Source organism: Mchenga conophoros, linkage group LG17, assembly GCF_057382185.1.
Source record: "Mchenga conophoros isolate Kocher_MC1m ecotype Shallow Benthic linkage group LG17, M_conophoros_male_GT1.1, whole genome shotgun sequence".
Lineage (NCBI taxonomy): Eukaryota > Metazoa > Chordata > Actinopteri > Cichliformes > Cichlidae > Mchenga > Mchenga conophoros.
The window spans coordinates 3,593,011-3,613,577 of NC_140542.1; the positions used below are offsets into that span (position 1 = coordinate 3,593,011).

The 20,567-nt window shown below is 41.9% G+C and overlaps 1 protein-coding gene across 1 annotated transcript; it reads right to left on the reverse strand.

Annotated features, from left to right (window-relative positions):
* Nucleotides 1-14,851, reverse strand: csrp2 (cysteine and glycine-rich protein 2). Its single transcript, XM_085252984.1, has 6 exons — nt 14,695-14,851; nt 13,081-13,199; nt 10,986-11,154; nt 8,816-8,945; nt 7,092-7,185; nt 1-191 (listed from the first exon to the last, which is right to left on the reverse strand). The coding sequence occupies exons 2-6, from the start codon at nt 13,190-13,192 to the stop codon at nt 115-117; spliced, it is 582 nt and encodes a 193-aa protein (XP_085109110.1). The 5' UTR covers nt 13,193-13,199; nt 14,695-14,851; the 3' UTR covers nt 1-114.
* Nucleotides 14,852-20,567: the final 5,716 nt, after the last annotated feature.

Here is a 20,567-nt window from a genome sequence, read left to right on the forward strand (position 1 = left end):
TTGGTTTGTTCATGTTTTTTATTTTATTTGTATCAACAGCACCTTTTAAGCATCAAAGCATAGAGGATGAAATGTGTTCATGTTGGGCAGAGTGACTGTGGTCCCACCGAGCCATCACTGAGCGTGAACCAGAGCACCGGCTCCTTGGCCATAACCGAACCCTTTGGGGCCAAAGTTCTTGGCATAACATGCTGTGGAGGGAAAGAAGAAACATCAACAAACCTCTCTACTTCTAATTGTCATTCTATTTGAAAGCTTCTTAAATCACTGCTACCAGTAAATTATTTATTGTTGTGTAAACCTGAAATGACACACAACACAAGCTAACAACACTGTGTCATGTTAGGTTGGAGCTGCTTTTCCTTGCACAACTTGATTCTTGGTGGCACAGGTTCAACAAAGTGCTGGAAACTTTCCTCCGAACGTTGATCCATATTGTTTCACAGCATCACAGTTTGCTTGGTTGCACATCCAGGTTGTGAATCTCCCATTGCACTACATCTCAGAGGTGCTCTACTGGGTTGAGATCTAGTGACTGTCAAGGCTGTTACATGCAATGAAATAATTCATATTCAAGAAACTATTTGGAGATGGTGTGTCATCCTGCTGGAAGCAGCCATCCACTGTATTCACATAGGCAGGGTCGCGGTGAACAAAGCTCATTTGATACTAATGTGCCAAGAAAATCCAAACTATTACCCCACTATGACCAGCATGAAGCGGGGATAAAAAGCAGGCTGGATCCATGTTTTCATGGTGCTTATGCCAAGCGCAGAGCCTACTGTGCAGAAATCAAGATTATCAGACCAGGGAATGTTTTTCCACGCTTCCGTTGCTCAATTTTGGTGAGCTCATGACAACTGTAGCCTCATCTCCAAAAGTTGTGTCTGTTCATCAGGACGTAGCGTTTTGTGGGAGAAACGTTTCATCACTCATCTCAGCTGACTGCAGGTTTCCAATCTTATAAACAGTACATTTGCATAATGACTGAAACCAGCCCACTGAAGGAACAAACAGCTGGGAGGTCAGTTCCTTCATCATGATTATGCAAATTCTCATGAAACGTGTCTCCCACTGAAAACGCTACGTCCAGATGAACAGAATCAACTGTTGGAGATTTACTTACCTGGATGATTGAGCACGCATCACGACGAAACTGTAGCCTCAGACTCCTGTTGTCAGCTGACAGGAGTGGTACATGATGCTTCTGCATACCTTGGCTGTAATGAGTTGTTATTTGAGTTGCTGTTGCCTTCCTATCAGCTTAAAGCAGTCGGGCTATTCTCTTCTTTTTGGACCCTTCTCTGATGAACTCTAGAGATGGCTGTGTGGGGAAAATCCAAGCAGATCAGCAGTTTCTGAAATGCTCAGACCAAACCAAACTCACTTAAAATCGCCTTTCTTCACCATTCGTTTGGTCCATTAACCAACCAATATCATGAACCAACAGGACCTCCGTAGGTGGATTTAACCATTAACACAACTGTGTCAAGATGTCTGCTGTGAAAGCAGTTTGTTTTCCTGTCGCTTGCACTTACAGTTTTGACCTCTATGACCCAGTGACTGAGCAGATCTAATCACTGCAACAGAAACCTCCTGTGTGTACGTGTTTCCAGTCCTTTCAGTAACAGCAGCGCCTGCTTTCCCAGCTTTAGCTGTTTATTTAACATGCACGTGTTAAGGTTCAATACCCCCGCTCTTTGGATTGTGGTAAAACAAAGACCTGCAGAATTTCCATTCTCTGTGTAGCATTCCTAGATTTCATTCAATAAACCGCAGCGTTTCCTTGAGCTCTGTCTACAAACATTGGATCTGCTGTCCACATCTGTCTTTGAAACACTCAGGCGGGGCACCGTAACAACATCCAGATGTTGCTGAAACAGAGAGCGGACATGTCTGTTAGAGGACAGCGAGCTGTCAGATTGATTGATAGCGGCAGCAGAGCTGAGGGTGTTTGTCTTTAGAGCCGAGTTGCAACATTCCTGCCCATCAGTGCACGGTTTCCTTGTGACGTACAGCAAACAAGATCTGCTGACAGTTGTGTTTACGACTGTTTCTGCCAGCGTGTATCACTCTTCTGTTCAAGCAAAGCATCCCATTGTGCTGAGAGGAGAGAGCTTGTTGTGGAGGTCAAATTGGTGAGGCTCTGTTAATATGACAGAGCCAAACCCACAGAAAACATGCGACACAACACCAGCTACAGCATGTTTCACTTCAGAAAGTCCATCCCATTTGACTTTTTGCTGATATGGTCACATTCACTGGCACAGGAGCAGAGAATAATTTGCATAATGCCGTTACTGATCTAATTAGCTGACTTTGTGTTTGTGAGTAACAAGTCGACCGTTCTGTCTCTTTTATGCGAAGGCATCATCCCTTGTGCAAGTCACAAGACTAACAGGACACACAGCACAATCTTAAAAGTGAGCAGCTTTAAATGTTCCCCTGGCTCAGTCCTGAGACTGATGTATGTAAATGCAATGGCATTAGCATGCTGCCAATAGGGTTGCCAACTCCCTGAAAAATAAATAAGGGACACCTCGTGGCCAGGGCCGGGCGACCCAGTTGTCTTCACCCTTCCCAGTGTGGTAGCTCTTTTTTTGTGTGTGAAATTATTTTTTAACCATTTGACTTGAACTTGATTTAAGCAGATGCATATTCTTTGTGATATGACCGTATGGGAAACAAATGATCATTTAGCCATTTATTTTTAGCTCACAATGACAACATTAACACAGTAAAACAGGTCTCTTTCTTAAACAGAAGCCTGTCATGCTTAACTTTTGAGAATATAAGTAAATCTTTCTTTAAAAGAACTCTGTCCTGCTTAACTTAAAATTATATAAATTAATAGAAAACAATAGAACGAAAAATATTCTTGTAACAGTGCACATTTAGTGCATTTAGTACAATCGGCTTCAGCTGAAATATTATTTCAGCTTTTCTAAAGCTAATCAGCTGCTCCTGTTTGTAAACCCGCTTGTTCCCATGATTGCGCATCATAACTCATCATCATTATTAATCTATGTATTACTTTTATGTATTAGTGATCTATTTGTTGTAATCATCTATCCTTGCAGTTGTTTATTACACAAAATAAATTATATTATCACACTTCTGGCCACATAGCGCTGATATTCACTGCACATGCCCATATTAACCCCAATGTTTACATACCATATCTGCTTCTGCCGTGGCCTGGTGGACAAGAAATTGGTTAAGGGTTCCCCGAGCTTTCACGCCCCTCATGTTCTTCATGTGCCACCACTAGAAGCATGCCTATGGAAAAAGTGCGCTGGCACACAGTGCAGTGAGCAGAGTGAAGCTGACCCCCCACCCACTTGAAACGTAAAGGCAAATAGGCGGAGCGGTTAGTGCTACGTTTGTGCTGATTTGTGCAGGTAAAATTAGCGTTTGTGCTGCTACGGTTTCCGAGATATTAAACTTTATTTTATAGGTCATTCAAAGGTCACCATCCCCCCAGACTGCTCCAAAACGGGCCAAAATGGTCTACTTTTTTAGTGCTACGTTTGTGCTGGTTTGTGCAGGTAAAATTAGCGTTTGTGCTGCTACGGTTTTAAAGATATTAATGAAAATGTAAAGGTCAACCAGCCCCCCCACATTACCCAAATCCAACAAAAGTGGTATCAAACGTTTGTGCTACGTTTGTGCTGCAGAAATTTTTGTTTGTGCCGTTATTATTTTAAAGATATTAACAAAAATTTCTAGAGGTCAACCAGCCCCCCCATATTAATGGAATCAAACAAAATTGATGTCAAACGTTTGTGCTGGTTTGTGCTGCAAAAATGTTTGTTTGTGCTGCTAACATTTTAAAATGTTTAATAAAATAACGTCTTGATGCGTGCTTAATCATCCAGGTAAGTAAATCCCAAAAGGTTGATTCTGTTCATCTGGACATTTTCAGTTGGAGAAACGTTTCGTCACTCATCCAAGTGACTTCTTCAGTCTCAGCTGACTGTAGGTTTCCCCAACCATATAAACAGTATATTTGCATAGTGAAGGAAACTAGCGCCACTGAATGAACAATGTGCCGGGGGGTTAATTCCATGATTGTTAGTATGCAAATTCTTATGACCATTGATCAATGACAACTAATCAAAGCCTATTGATCAATGGCCATGAGTACCATTCACAGAAAGTGGGGAATGGCTACAATCACAGCATTGTAGGATGGCGAAAGATCAACCTTTTGGGATTTACTTACCTGGATGATTAAGCACGCATCAAGACGTTATTTTATTAAACATTTTAAAATGTTAGCAGCACAAACAAACATTTTTGCAGCACAAACGTTTGACATCCATTTTGTTTGATTCCATTAATATGGGGGGGCTGGTTGACCTCTAGAAATTTTTGTTAATATCTTTAAAATAATAACGGCACAAACAAAAATTTCTGCAGCACAAACGTAGCACAAACGTTTGATACCACTTTTGTTGGATTTGGGTAATGTGGGGGGGCTGGTTGACCTTTTGACCTTTACATTTTCATTAATATCTTTAAAACAGAAGCAGCACAAACGAAATTTTTAGCAGCACAAACCAGCACAAACGTAGCACAGTTGATTGACACCCATTTTGTTTGATTTAATTAATGTGGGGGGGCTGGTTGACCTCTGATGACCTCTAGAAATTGTTATTAATATCTTTAAAATGATAGCAGCACAAACGAAAATCTTTGCAGCACAAACCAGCACAAACGTAGCACAAACGTTTGATACCACTTTTGTTGGATTTGGGTAATGTGGGGGGGGCTGGTTGACCTTTACATTTTCATTAATATCTTTAAAACCGTAGCAGCACAAACGCTAATTTTACCTGCACAAATCTGCACAAACGTAGCACTAACCGCTCCGCCTATTTGCCTTTACGTTTCAAGTGGGTGGGGGGTCAGCTTCACTCTGCTAGTGCAGTGCGCTGTATAGGTGTTATCGTGCACTTTCCCAGCCAGGTGTTTCCCTTTTCCCATTCCTCCTTTTTTTCTTTCTCTGAGGGGAACAAACATTGCTGCTCTGATGCTGGGCTTACACTGTGCGATCTTTGGCCCATTTTGAGACGATTTTTGAGTCGTGCGACCGATTTGGTGATCGGCCCGATTGTGGCCTTCATCGTGCATCGTGTAGTATACGTGGGGTAACGAGAAGCAATTAACACCTCACGACCAGCTCCCGATCATCAATCGCTCGTGACGTGTCACCACAGCCGCTCACACTGCTCGCGCGCAAACACGTAAACGTCGGTGAAAAAGATGGAGCAGCACGGCTGTGCAGCGTGTGATCTGGACACAAGCGATGGAGGCACAACTTGTAGAACTTTGGAAAGCTCATCCGAGCCTTTTCGATGTGGCATCACAAAATTATCACGACCACAACAACCGTGAAAATAGTTGGATTTACATGCTGCTCAATCACAGCTGATCATGTTTTTCATTAGCAATTTAGCAAAGTTGATGGTGGTGGTGTGTCTGTGTGAGTGAAAGACAGAGAGAGCGAGCGACAGATTTTGTTATAACCTTCATGTTATGGAGGCACAGTGTGCGCACTCGGGTCGCATCAGAGCATCGGGCGGTATAGTGTGAGACCTGCATCGTGACCTATGAACTTCTAACCCCTGCGCGTCAATCGTGCAGTTTGAGCAGGAGCTGAATAACGTGACTGAAAAAATCGCACAGTGTTTGCCCAGCTTTCGGTGTACTGTCGTCCGAGACTTGCACCGCAGTGTCGGGGTTTGTTCCCCTGTTGGCCATGCTTCTTGTTGTGGTCAACTGTTGTCTTCCGGTATTTTCTCTGTAAGCGACCTTTCCTCGACCAATGAGATGAGCGGTAATCTGAATTGTCATAAGTGTGCTGTCAGCTCATTGGTCACAAAGCAGGAGAGGGGCTGGGAATTATGTTTTCAAACAAAGTGTTAATTCCATTAAAAGTTATAGACTACTTTTGATTCTCACTGTATTACGGGATAAAGTGCGTCCCTTATTAGCTCAATACGGGACGTGTACTTTTGTTTCTAAATACGGGACGATTCCGTCTTTTAAGGGACGGTTGGCAACCCTAGCTGCCAATGAACATGCTAACATACTAGCATGCTAAAAAGCGTTTAACCAAATGTACATCAGAGACAGATGGAATGTTATCTGCTTTGCAGGTATTTGGTCACAAGCTGTACTGTTTCAATAATGCTGATGGCAGCAGAAAGTTAAAGGAACACACACATTTACCCCAAAGAGGCTCTGAAACCCTGTACCAAATGTCATTGCACTCCAATACCACTTGTCAGTCTTCCTGGTTAGATATTTGAGGACATGGGGAGTCCAAACAAACCTGACTCCAGTTTCTGCATTAAAGCAAATCTACCACAATCATTTCCAGCTCCATATTTTTATTGTTATTCCTGGACTTTACTCAACTTTACTCTGTGTTATTTACTTAACACGGAGCCTTGGTGCAGCTGTGTGGAAAATAAAAACAGTTTTAGTTCTCCTCCTTTTGGATTACGAGGAGGTCCTTTTAAGCAAACTTTAATCTGACCGGTTCCCTCACACAAACAGGTTTGAACAGCAGTGTTCTCCAACATACATTTTCAATCTGACTTTCGAGCCATGAAGTGTGGTATGCCACACATTTCCTTCTCTCACCCCAACTGGTCGTGGCAGATGGCCCCGCCCCTCCCTGATCCTGTGAGAGGTTTCTTCCTGTTAAAAGGGAGTTTTTCCTTCCCACTGTTGCCAAGCGCTTGTTCATAGAGGGTCGTCTGATTGGTGGGGCTTTCTCTGTATCATTGTAAGGTCTGGGCAACTGAACTGAATTACTGAATTAAAACTGAACTCAGTTAAAATTGAATTGAATATTATTCATTAACTGATTAATGGAGTGTCGATCTATCCAGTGGGAAAATGCGCTGGTGCTGGGATTGCTTTGTAGAAGCTGTAAGTAATCTCTCTTAATTCCTGGGTGGAGTTATTATGGTAGCGGAGACGTTTCTGGAAACCTTTTCAGGAAATCTAAATTGTGTCTGAAGCACTCTGTTGTAATGCTGGAATGAAGCATTGCAAATTATTTAGATTTGTCTCACCTTTGCAGTAGATTTCTCCATCTTTCTCAGTCTGGGTGGTCGACTCCAGGCTCTTGCCACATTTTGCACAGCGGAAACAGTTCTTATGCCATGGCTGCAACGAAAAGCAGGAAGATTTGATCTCATTTGATCAGCTATTATGCTTTTATGCCACAGCTAGATTAAACTGCAAGGCTCGTACAATGTCAGGTCAATTCTATAACAGCTGATACCTGCACATGCTTCTTGGATCATGTATCATCAGTGCTTTTATTAAATCCAATTAAAGCAACTTGGCTTTCCCACGGCCTGGGGCGTTTTCATTACACAGAAAATTACAGGTCATGTCTTAGCCAATGAGAAGAGCCTCTCCTCCCATTAGGAAACACATTAACAGCTCTGATAACGTCACCAGCTGTTACTCAGCTCATGCATGAAGCCACAAGTGATCACTGACAGGAAATGATCCACTCCTCCCACTTTGAGAGGCAACAGAAATCCAGCACACAAATCGTTTGTCCTCCATGGACAGCTTTTCATATGAGCAACTGCTCTGAGAGTTATTGATTTCTGAAAACATCCTGCCGATACGTCCCTAGACGTAAATCAGAGCACTGACAATAGCAGGCTTAGTCCGATTAACACCAGCTGTCCGGAAGCTCCCATCCAGACTCTGTGGAACGGCTTCAATCAGAAAAACAGCATTCGCGTTCTCTCATTAGGAGAAACCGCAGCAAACCTCCAGCGTGTGGTTCAGCACAGGCAAGACCATGTGTGTTCAATCCAGTCAAACCAGTCTCACCCCTGTGGTTTGCAGACTGTGATCCAGTGGAGTTCAAGGACCTCATTTGTGCTGGGACTGTTCATGCTAAAGCTGTGTTTGATGAGAGTTGTGTAGCGCTGAGTGGAGTCTGCACACTAGAAAAGTGTTTTCTGAATAACATTAAATCACACTGCAGATTGCCATCGATCAAACTGATTTAAAGGTGTCTACAGTGCAAACAGAACAAAAACAGCACAAAGGTGCAGTTGTGTGTTCTTGAAGCAAGTCCACATTAACGTAATAATAAATTCATAACATTTTTGAAACTTGGCTGAACTAGTGAAAGTTAAATAGCTGACTTGGACAATGTCTTGAGCAGATGCCTCAATTCAAAGTTCATATTGGATTCATATTCAGAGATGCATCTTTCTCGTTTAAAGGGCAGCTAATATGCTGATTTCAACTCTGTTTGTTGTCATCTCAGACACTTCGACTGTAGCTTTGCATGAGCCACAGTAATCCTTGTTGCAGATCTGCCGTAAGCACTCTCTGATTGGCTGCCTATCACAAACCAGAGTTTAGTGCCTGACACGACCATATTAGGCATATCCAATGTCAGCTGAAGCCGAAGCTTTTGATTCACTGGATTGCTTGTGACTTCAGTATTGTGAACCTTGAGCAACCAACTATAAATGACGCAAAGTAACACGTCCCTGCTGTTGTGTTTTTATGTCCAAGACTGGATCGATCAGCATTCAGTGATGTGCCAGCTCATGGGGGTCACGATCCATCAAACCACACAAAACTTTAGTTCTCGTCACTACTGAGAACGACAAACGTGTCCTTGACATGAAGCATTTGTGTGATTTTGGTGAAGCCCTACAAAGTGGACACTGTGTGCCAGTTTCACTAAAGCCTGAAAAGCAGAGAGACTGAAGGTCTGTGGTGTGATCTTTAAACACACTTCAGGTAAAACTCTCACCTTGCCTGCCCCCATGATCTTCTCGGCTGCGTAAACCGAGTCTCCACACCGGGCGCATTTCTCCGAACCGCCAAACTTCTGAGCAAATTTGGATGGGTTGGGGTTGGTCGTGGGTCTGTGAGTCTGGGTCCTTGGGTGGGAAAGGGCAAATAAATATACGGCAAATTATTTCAGAGGAAAAGTTAATTTATTGTTCACATGTTCAACTCTCATTTCAGTCAGACTGACATTGGCCTGTAAATTCAAAGAGTCCTAAAATCAACATATCACACTATTTGTGGTGCTAGTATTGAACAAAGTAGGATCCAAAACATTAAGATCCAGAAAACAACCTGACTGCTCTGCTGTCTGTTCTCTGCCAATGGTGGGAAAATGAGCAGGGCACCATGGGGCCCGGAGCAATGCTTATCGAAGGGTGACTGCCAGCCTCAGTGGCCCCTGAATGAAGGTCTTTGTGATGGAGGATACAGCAGGGTGAGCGAGATCCTTCTGGTTGCATAATAACTCTTTCATAATCGAATCACCTGACGTCTGAGGCAGGGTAATAATTATGCAGTGTAACAAAACCTCGGATGCAATTTTGCCTTAGGAGCGTCCAGAAAATATCCCCAACCCATTCCCGGGCTGCAGGCTGGAAGCTTGATGGAAAGCAACGATCCTGTTCGGTTAGATGATGTTTTTCACTCTTAGATCTTTACTTTGAATTTCAGACTTGCCTCATCTTGTACTCTGGGTCCCTTTTAAAATGACACCATTTCCAAGATTCATGTCTGCAGACTTCATGACAGATGAATCAGATCTTATCAGACCTCAAAGGACAAACATGTTTCTCATGTAAAGGAATGGATTTAAACCCACTGTTACAATGTACTGTGTTGTGAGTTACTGTACATGCAAACTGTACTAACATTATAACCCAAAAAGGTTAGTGCACGGCATTTTACTGTAGCTAATGGTCGACAGTGAGAAGCCTGTATCCTCTTCAAAGACAGGTCCCAGTCTCACAGTTTTAAAGCAACCCAGCTCTGCACCAAAACCTGTTGAATCAAATGATTATTATTGGAGGTAAACACTGGTTATAGAATCTATTTCCAGAAATTCTCATTTTTAAAGACAATATTCGCATTAGTGTAAAAACAAAAATATGTTTCCATACTCTTTTTTTGTCTCTTTATCCAGATCCAAATTCTATACTACTCCTTCCATACTGTGTAGGAATCTTGTGGATCTACATCTGGGAATTGACTTAGCCAAGCTGGATTTGATAAAGAAGTGGAGTTTTGCCAGTATTCCTGTAAGGTTTCTTTCCTCTCTCAAAGCGCTGTGGTTTTTGCAGAAAAGGGCCGGGACTGTGAAGCGCAGAGGCTTGTTCATGGTTATGAAATCTTTACTCTGAACGACACTACTCGGGCAAGCTGATCTGTATGCAAACATACAGATTGTCTTGTTATTGCCATTTGTACGCATTTAAATTGCATCTGGTGATATTTTCAAATCAGGCAAAGATTCATTTTACAGGACAGCGCTCACCTACATAGCTACATAATAACCTCTATTTCTGGTTTTTGTGTGAAGTAGTTTGTGTATTTGGGATCAGCTTCAACCTCAGTTCCATAAGTACGTGCTGACAATGGCACTGTGACAGTCAGCAGCCACAGCTTATAAAGATCATTACAAATAATGCAACACTACACAGTGGCCTCGACAACCACACCGCAGCATTACATCTGTGCAATTATAACTGATGAATGATGCTTTGTTAAGATATTATAGTTTCATAGTTACTGGCAACACTGTTGGGAATTTACACAAAGTTAACACTTTTTAAACTCCCACAGAAACAATAAACATCACCAGAACTCAGACGAGAGCCAGTATACAGCAAAGTTACATCACTGCATACAGTAGTGATGTCATGAAATACCATGTGCACATGTTAACTGCAATAACCATTGTGATCACAGTTAGTCAGAGTTACGCTTTAATCATTATGTAAAGGGAGTGTTTCCCTGACTGTCGCCAAAGTGCTTGCTCATGGGGTCATTTGATTGTTGGGTTTTTCTCTGTATGCATTATTGTAGGGTCTACCTTACAATATAAAGCACCTTGAGGTGACTGTTGCTGTGATTTGGCACTCTATGAATGAAACATTCATTGAAGTCCAGCTTACTCTTCAGGCTTGATTCCCAGCCGTTCTCCCCGATCCATGTTGAGTGTTCCTGCTCCCTGTCCATAGCCATAGCCTTTAGGACCGTATTTTTTTCCATAGCACGATTTGCAGTAGATCTCCTGGTCATGACTGGCCAGAGTGGTGCTGTCCAAACCCTTCCTGCAGACCACTGTGGACACACACACAGCAGCAGTTAAGTGAGAGGAAAGGTCTTCTAAATTCTTTTCACTTGGTTACATTTACATGTATTTACTGCCTAAATGTAGCACATGACATGTCTGAAATACTATAAAGATTTTAAGTACTAGATGAAATTCTAATATTTATTATTAGACTCCTTTAGAGTAGCACAGATCCATCCATATTCAATCTTTTACTGGCTTTTAGTGCGGCCCCTCAGTTCCTCCTCCTTGTTTCTTTCCCTTTACAGTCATTCTTCCCTTAAAGTCAGTGTTCTAAAAACTGCGTCCCTCTCACAAGCAGCACACAAAGTGCAGGTGAGTTGTGTGTCTGTGGTCACCTATTATGCTAACTTCTAACTCTGTATTCTTTGGGATTTCCTAAATTAGCCATGCAGGGCTCAAATTCATTTTTTGAGTACTCCACCCAGGGTCCGAAACATGGCCCTCCAGCTCCCCTCGTAACTAACTTTGTTCTGAATGGCTAAATTGACATAATGTACCTGGAAGGGTAATTTACAGTGTCAGCTGAAAGCAGTCCACTTTCTGTCAACAACAACTGTGGGAATGAAAAGAAGATTGTTTGTAGTTTCTGTTTTATCCTCCCGTGTAACTTTAATGACCAGTTTTGACACCTCAGTATACATCAATAAACATGACGAACATTAGAATATCTCTCCCACTGAAAACGCTACGTCCAGATGAACGATATGACAGAAACAAGGGTTACTCCTAGTAGGTGTCCAAGGGGGGAAAGTAAAATATCTGATAGCCACAAAGGTCTGAAGAGCCAGTTCAAGAATGTGAACCAGCTGCTAAGAATGAGAGGTTCAAAGACCTCTGGCATTTAAAGTTCACATCTACAATAATCAACAAAACAAGAACAGATTCTTCAAATTCCAGTGTTTTCTCTTATGACTTTAACACCATTTTGATTGCAACTGCAGGTATTTAAATAACATAAAGTAAGAGGTTAAAGAAAATCAATTCCAGCTTGAGTCTGGCTGTATACCAAAGGTGTTGGAAAAATTGACAGCATCTTGGCAGGTTTGTCTTAGCAGAGAAAGCAGCGTCTGTAAAAACAAAGGCTCCACGGGTGCTTTAGGCTGCACGCTTGTGCCCACGCTGGCTGCTGGGATTAGCTGAATTCTTTACACAATGGCCTTCGCTACGAGACTGTCTGAATCTGGTTTCAGATTTCACACAACCGGCAGGAAAAATGTCTCCATTCACATCTGCACGTCTCCCAGCCAACACTGTCAAAACAAGACTTGCATGTCCCATTGAATGGCACCTAAATCCTGACTTGCCCTCCTCAGTTTGTGATGCACTTTTAGGTTTTTTGACAGTACTTCCTCTTTGCTTCAACTACATGTACACTAGTATTCCCCATGTGTTGCCACAGGCACTGACTGTGAATAAATAGGTGAGACAAAGACACAGATAGTGTACACAGAGTCATATGAGGCTGTGTGACTTCTCTGTCAGCATAAAGCTATCTTTCTTAAAAATCAGTGAATGTCAGAAAACAGAGAATTTGGACAAAAAAGTGCCCTTGCTCATCACCTCCTGGGTCAGACAAAGCTGTCTTTGTAATAGAGCTGCTCAAAAAGAATAAACCCGCCTTTTGTGGCTCACACTGTTTTGCTCTTTTCTTGACAGCAGCTCTATGGAGAAATATCCTGATGTCTTCGCGAGGTCTTCACTGGAACATTTTCACTGACATTTTGAGGCTGGTTTGGGGTGAGGATTAGTGAGCGAAATGTCAGAGCAAGCTTTCTTAGGTGACCCGAGGAGGCGAAACAGAGTTCAAGCGCCGTCCTGCTTCGGCGGGGTCTACGCTGATGACAGGAACGTTGCTCAGTCTTATTCCAGATAAAGTTATATTTGCATTTTGATGCATTTGATGTACTTACTGCAGAGAAAACAGCATTTATGGAAGCTCTTGCCATCACACTGCACTTCCTCCGCGTGGTAAACCGTCCCGTGGCATGCTGCACACTTGTTGCCTCCGCCCCAGTTTGGCATGGTGTTTCTGACAAGACACAGAGATGATGAGAAAGGTTAAACATCTCGTCTGTTCCTCCTCTGAACTTCCAAACACGAGTGAGTAAAAAAAAGGACAGCTGTGTTTTCTGTCATATTAAAGCACTGCAGGATTTATATCACAATAGCAATGATTCGACTGAAAATTACAGCTACAGGCCACAACGTCTATCCCAACTGCATAAACAAAGTCAGCCTTGACAAAAGGGCAGACTAATACCCAGAGGAATGCTTGCGGGCGCCATGCCTCAGAGCTTTTGTTTCCTGATGAGCTGTGGCTGAAGGATGCAAACATTAACTGCACAGAAGAAGTGAGAAATAAACAGTGTCTTGTCACACCATGCGTCTCCCTAACGTTTGTCCATTTGCCTGTAATTACAGATTAAATCCCACTAAATACAAATGCAACATTTTAAGTTTCCCCTCACATGTCAGCACAAAACAAACCTGCTATGATATCATAGTTTGGAAATTAAACTTGAAAATGGCTGTGATTGTTCATTACACTCGAGACTATTAATCTTTTCTGTCACAGGTCTCCTCCCTGTTGGATTAGAGACTGCAGCACAGGCCCCCAGCATGAGAAGGGATCAAAGCCCACTAATGCTATACTTCAGCAGCTGATGAGAAAGTCGGTGTGGAAGTGCACAGGCCAACAAGTCTGCTGATACTGGCTGTGGAAGTGTATTCCAGTCTATCTGAGAAAGAGTCTGAGCTTTGAGATCATGGCTGGACACGAAATCTTCCAGTGAAGCAAGACTAATGAAGCTGCATGGAGCTCCTCAAGAAAGATTCACTGAACCCCTTTCAAGAGAGGAAATCTGAAACTTATTATAAAATAAGAAATTAAGTGTTTTTTCCTGCCATTTCTCGCATAGACTACAGACTGCATTGGGACAACTGAAACAATAAGGCGACTCCATAACATATCAGTGAATGGTAATGACCTTATTTTATATTATTCTGGAATATGAACATATTGAAAAAAGACAGGAGTTAAATTCTCATTCTGTCAGCCACGAGCTGTAACGTTTTTGTTTTCATTTTTACAGTGAATTTATATTATTAATAATATTGTCACCCTTACAAAAAAGCTGCAGTTAAAGTTAAAGTTAAAATCACAAAGATGCATTTGTCTGCTGGCTTTGCCCTTAAGGCACAGTTTGACCAGTCTGTGCGATACTTGATTACAACTGGCTAATGAACAGCTGAACACCGAGCAAAGAGTTTTGTATTAACGTTAGCTCACTGCTGTTTCTGGCATTGAACCTCGTTTCTTAAGTATATCTAAGTTATCAGTGAAACGCACAAAACAGTCTGCGCAAAAGTTGCCCGATAACTAGTCTACAAACATTTTGCACCAAAGACCAACAAGATTAATTCAATAATTTCTGTAATTCAAAAGTAATCTTTTTATCTTATCTTGTCACTGGAACAGTGAGTAATTCACACCGCGAACCCAAACCGGTTAAACAAAAAATTACCTTAAAATATTTTTTAAAAAGAAGAAAAAACAGCCAATATCCAAAACTGGTTGAGCTCGACCTCAGAGTCTGAATGGTATATCCAGAAACCTCCGTGGTACCTCCAGCACACACACGCCGTACTGCCACACAGCGCTCTGCTCCGCACATTTACAGAGAGAGGAGGGGTTTCACCCAGGGGCGTGAACTCAGCACTGCTGCTTTCCCGTGCGGTCGGAAGAGTAACGATTTATGTTGACACTGAAGGTAGACTGATTAAAACAAACAAACAAACAAACAAAACGTGGGTTCAGTGACAAGCCAGCTGATAATAGTTTCCCTTCGAGTAACCAAGTTGGAAGAGGTTGTGAAAAGTGTTTAATTTGTCTTTTGTGTGGGATAATTATGGTGGCAGTAGGATTGTATAATGATGGTGGATTATTCCTATAACAAAACCCCAAAAGACTTATTGTTTTATTTTATGTCATGTCACGTACCAGTGGCTCGGATTTCAAATATAGAATTATTGTCTTATCCATTTATACTGGATCATGTGGTTGAATATATTACTACAGAGAGCATGCAGAACCACCAGCTGTGTGTCTGAGTGCAGTCTGTCTTAAAACTCATGGATTTGTGCAGGAAAAAGGAAGCTGGTCTTCCTGTTAGGATTACAGGAAAGGAGACAGAGACAATAGACTTTAGTACAATAGACAATATTATATCTCTGCATTTGCGCATGCATCCATTTACAGGGAAATCATTTGCAGTATCCCAGAAAATGTGTCAGGGCTTAAATCACCACTGCTGTAAAATTTGCTGTAATCTTGCACCCTGCTGGACACAGAATGTAAAAACCACTACCAGAAAATTGTTGTTGTTGTTTTTGTTTTGTATCACTCAGGCAAGATAAAGAAAGAAATCAGTTATATCAGACACTACAGCTCTGGAGACAATGGCAGTGATGCGGCACTCGCCAGTACAACACTCTTCGATGACTACATCATAAACCTCAAACATAAAGGACCGACGATTCTTATAAATAGATACCAAACTATATATGAAAGCTAAAACTGATACAAAGCCGTATTCTAAGTGAAAGATTGACTTCAGCACAGTTCAATAAGACACACAACAGTAATTAATTAAAAAGTCAAATCACAGAAAGAATCGCTCTTGAAATGAGTGGACTTGAGTTATGCCCTTCAAAGAGGACCTGTTATCGTTTCCTGTTCTGTATTTTTTTCATCCTTATACAGTGGCTTTGCATGACTCAGTTCAAAATAATCCTCATTTATCTTGATGCAGTCTTATCTGCCTTCCCATTCCCTTATAGCATCCTTGTGATTGGCTGCCTCATGCAAACTGAAGATTTGAACTGCAGGTAAGCGGGACTGTGCTCACAACCAGCATCTGAAACAAAGCAAGGAGGGGGAACTGGAATTTTTTGTGGCGTGTTATAAATGAAGTGCGTACTGGGACACCTGAAAACAGAAATCAGCTATAATTATAAAGTTGCTATTTTCACATTTCATTTATGTTCCAAGTTATACTGTCGATTGTGTGAAAATAAAAAGGTATAGTCAAAGCTACAGTTTCAACACAAAAATACATTTTACTGCTGATGTTGCCCTTTAGGCACCGAGTAGTTTTTGTGAAACTTGGTTACAACTGGCTAACAAACAGCTGAGCACTGAGCAAAGTGAGGAGTTTGACATGAATGTTAGCTAATCGCTATTCTGTGACATTTCCCTGTGTCGTTAATGAAACATCACTACTACAGTAAAGAGAACATTCTGGTCAATACTATTACTACACTTTTTTGGTGGCTATACTTCCAGAGACAGAATAAAACAGGTTCAGGAATAAAACTATATGTTTCTGATTTTAAGAAAAATGCAAGAGTTAAATCCATAAATACAAATCAATAAAAACCAATGCTGATGTTACTGTGTAGCAATTTCCTGTTAAAAATGTTCAAGAAGCATTCAACTGTTTGGCGCTTTCATCTTTTAATATTTAATGTGCTCATGTACTGTGAATGGAACCTGGCATTAAGATGGGATCCAGGGGGTACGTTCTTATTAGATTTTGCCCCCTGATAGCATCCAGACAAAGAGCAATTCAGACGACCTCTTTGAAAAAGAAAAAATCAAGGGTCCAGTGTCCCCTGCCTGGGCCCCACCCTGAAGCCAGCCTGGGGAGCGAGCTTGAGTGCCCCAACCTGGCAACATGGGCCTGCCTTTGTTTGGGTCCACCACCCGCAGGAGGTGGTGAAGTGGTTGGCTGCAATGTGTGTCAGGTAGCACTTAAGGAGGCCCTGGCGGTGGGCAGAGCGGGTATGCTTGTATCATCTTGCTGCCTGTATGTTGTTTTTTTCCCAGTAGACAAGAACGTTGCTTCCTTGTACCTTCACATTGTGGATTGAGTCCTGATGTTGTTTATACGTATGTGCCAAATGACAGTTCAGGGTGCCCAGCCTTCTTGGAGATAAGGTAAATGCAGAAAAGCTTACAAACCGACGAGATAAATTCCAGCTTGATTGCTTCCAGCTATACCTTACCATTAGCCCACCACAAACTTGCTACAAATAAAAAAATCCCTCCATTAAAATTTAAAGTAAATGGGAAAAACTGTTGTATCTCATTAAAAAGGCATTTCTGAAAGCTGGACAGAACTACTCGGGGCATGCTGTAATAACTAAATGAATTTTCAGAAAGTATTCAGGAATCTCAAGCTTTAGCTATAAGGTCAGGGTACCTTGCTCCACTATAAGAAACATTCTGGGTAAAAATAAAAGTAGTTAGAAAGAGGAAGGCTGGAACTATGAGTAACCAAAGGAACTAACAGGATGTGCTCCCCGAGGCTTCTGGGACAATTTTCCATGATTGCATATAGTGATAGGAGAAAAATCAAGACCCAGAATATACACAAAAGAAAGAAATGCATTGATATTATAGACTATATTGTTAAAAAACAACAACAACAAACTTAGTGAGCTGGAGGAAAGTGTACATGGAGTATGAATGATGTAAACACCTGATGTAAAACTACAAAAAGTAGCAACGTTAGTTTAAAAAATGAATTCAATAAAGAGCTCTCTGTTGTTTTGTGACAGTTTTAGGAATGTGGCAGCACACCTGGGTTTAATAAGCCTCGTGTTCAGAAAGAATTTCTAAAAGCAGAAACTAAGGCGCAATAATAAAGAACAGATTTAGGCAGGTAGAGCTGCTGCTAATATGGTCACAAGTATTTGAGAGGAGAAAAGCCATGCCCTCATAAACGGAAATGAAATGTGTTTTTCACAGCGTTAAATGTTGAGCATTCAGAGAAGAAGCAGAGAAACTTGCCTAACCCTAACCCCCTAACCCTCTCTGGAGTGGAGTGGAAAAAACAAATAACTGGCCATTAAGCTTAAGCTGGACAAGTACTTTAAAGTCAATACTATTACTACACTTTTTTGGTGGCTATACTTCCAGAGACAGAATAAAACAGGTTCAGGAATAAAACTATATGTTTCTGATTTTAAGAAAAATGCAAGAGTTAAATCCATAAATACAAATCAATAAAAACCAATGCTGATGTTACTGTGTAGCAATTTCCTGTTAAAAATGTTCAAGAAGCATTCAACTGTTTGGCGCTTTCATCTTTTAATATTTAATGTGCTCATGTACTGTGAATGGAACCTGGCATTAAGATGGGATCCAGGGGGTACGTTCTTATTAGATTTTGCCCCCTGATAGCATCCAGACAAAGAGCAATTCAGACGACCTCTTTGAAAAAGAAAAAATCAAGGGTCCAGTGTCCCCTGCCTGGGCCCCACCCTGAAGCCAGCCTGGGGAGCGAGCTTGAGTGCCCCAACCTGGCAACATGGGCCTGCCTTTGTTTGGGTCCACCACCCGCAGGAGGTGGTGAAGTGGTTGGCTGCAATGTGTGTCAGGTAGCACTTAAGGAGGCCCTGGCGGTGGGCAGAGCGGGTATGCTTGTATCATCTTGCTGCCTGTATGTTGTTTTTTTCCCAGTAGACAAGAACGTTGCTTCCTTGTACCTTCACATTGTGGATTGAGTCCTGATGTTGTTTATACGTATGTGCCAAATGACAGTTCAGGGTGCCCAGCCTTCTTGGAGTTACTGGGTGCAGTGCTGTGGGGGTACCTCACCTCAGAGGCTTCTAAGCTCACAAGAAGAACAAAAGTAAGAATAGGAGGGGTGTGGGAGATTACCCAACTAGTCTACGTGTATTTTTTTGACTATGTTCTGTGGGGGATCCTGCGAGAAGTTCTCAGATGATCTGAGAAGATCTCAGATGATCAGCCATCAGAAGATGGGTACACTGTACTGTAGGGAGATGGTCAGCAAGAGTACTCAGGTAGGTTTTGGTCTTTAAGTAATGCTCATTTAGTACCAAGGGGCTTAAAGTGTAAAAGAAAAATCCCCCTAACCATCCCACCACCAGCAACTTGAACCGTTGACAAAAGGCAGGATAGCTCCATGCTTTCATGTTGTTTACCCCAAATTCTGACCCCCACCATCCGAGTCATCAGACCAGGCAGATTCCAATCTGTTGTGTGTTGTGTGTTGTGAGATTATTACACTGTCTTATGTTACATTATACCTCTGATTTAAGCTTATGAAATCATTATGTAGTTTTAGGTTGCATTATACTCCTGAGTTAGAAGGTGAAATTATTAGATTGCTTAGGCTGATTTGTATTACATTAAACTGCTGATTTACTGTGAATGAATCACACTGTTCTATGGTACTTCATACTGCTGATTTATAAAGAGAATACTGTTTGCAGAGAATCATGGCCGTGCTTTTCTGATTGTAGAAAGAACAAAACATACTGCACAAGAAGCCAAGGCCGTAACCTAGGCTCACTGAGAGAGAAAGAATGTGAATGCTTAGTTCTGAGGGGGCTGAAGCTATAAGAATGTGAGAAACCGTCAGACACTTCGAGATTTTGCCGGACACCCTCCCGTTCACATCTCCCGTCCGGACGTTGGTAATGCTCAGTGTTGTATGGAATAAAGAGAATTGTATTGATTAAAGAGGTTGTTGATTGAGCATTTATACACCGAGTGTTGTTCTTCCTTCAGCCCAAAGATCAAAGAATTGGGATATTTAACAGTGGGTGTGATTGTAGCCTCGATATTCAGTTCTTATGCGGGGCACCTGGTGTGGTCTTCTGCTGCTGCAGCCCATCTGCTGCAAGGTTTGACCTGTTGTTCATTCATAGATGCTCTTCTGCATCCCATGACTTAGCAAGTAGTTATTTTAGTTACTAGTGTCTTGCTACAACTTCAAAGCAGTCTGGACTCATTAAGACTCATCAGAGCAGGAAATGTCATTTCAGTCTTGCATCATCTAATTGTGGTCAGCCTGTGAGAACTGAAGCCTCAGATTTCCTGTTCTTAGCTGACAGAAATGGCACCCACTCTGCTGCAAGCTTTGACATTTGTGCTTTCAGAGATGTTCCTCTCACCGACTGACTGTTGCCTTCTGAGCAGGTTGAAGTAATCTGGCTATTCTCCTGATTTCTGGTATCAACAAGGCATTTTTTATCTTGACGACCACCACTCATTAGATATTTCCCCTTTTCCAGACCATTCTATGTAATAAACCCTTGGGATGGTTGTGTGGGACAATCCCAGTAGCTCAGCAGTTTCTGAAATACTCCAATAACCATGCTACATTCAGAGTCTTCCAGATCTTTCTGCCCCATCCTGATCCTACATTGAGGTTGTAGATAAATGCAATAAGTTGCTGCTGTGTGATTAGCTGCTGGATATTTGTGTTAATGAGCAGTTGAGCAGGTGTACTGAATAAAGAGTCATGTGAGTGTAACAATATTACCTCTTCGAGTGGAAGTAATAATTTCTCTTTTTTGTAGT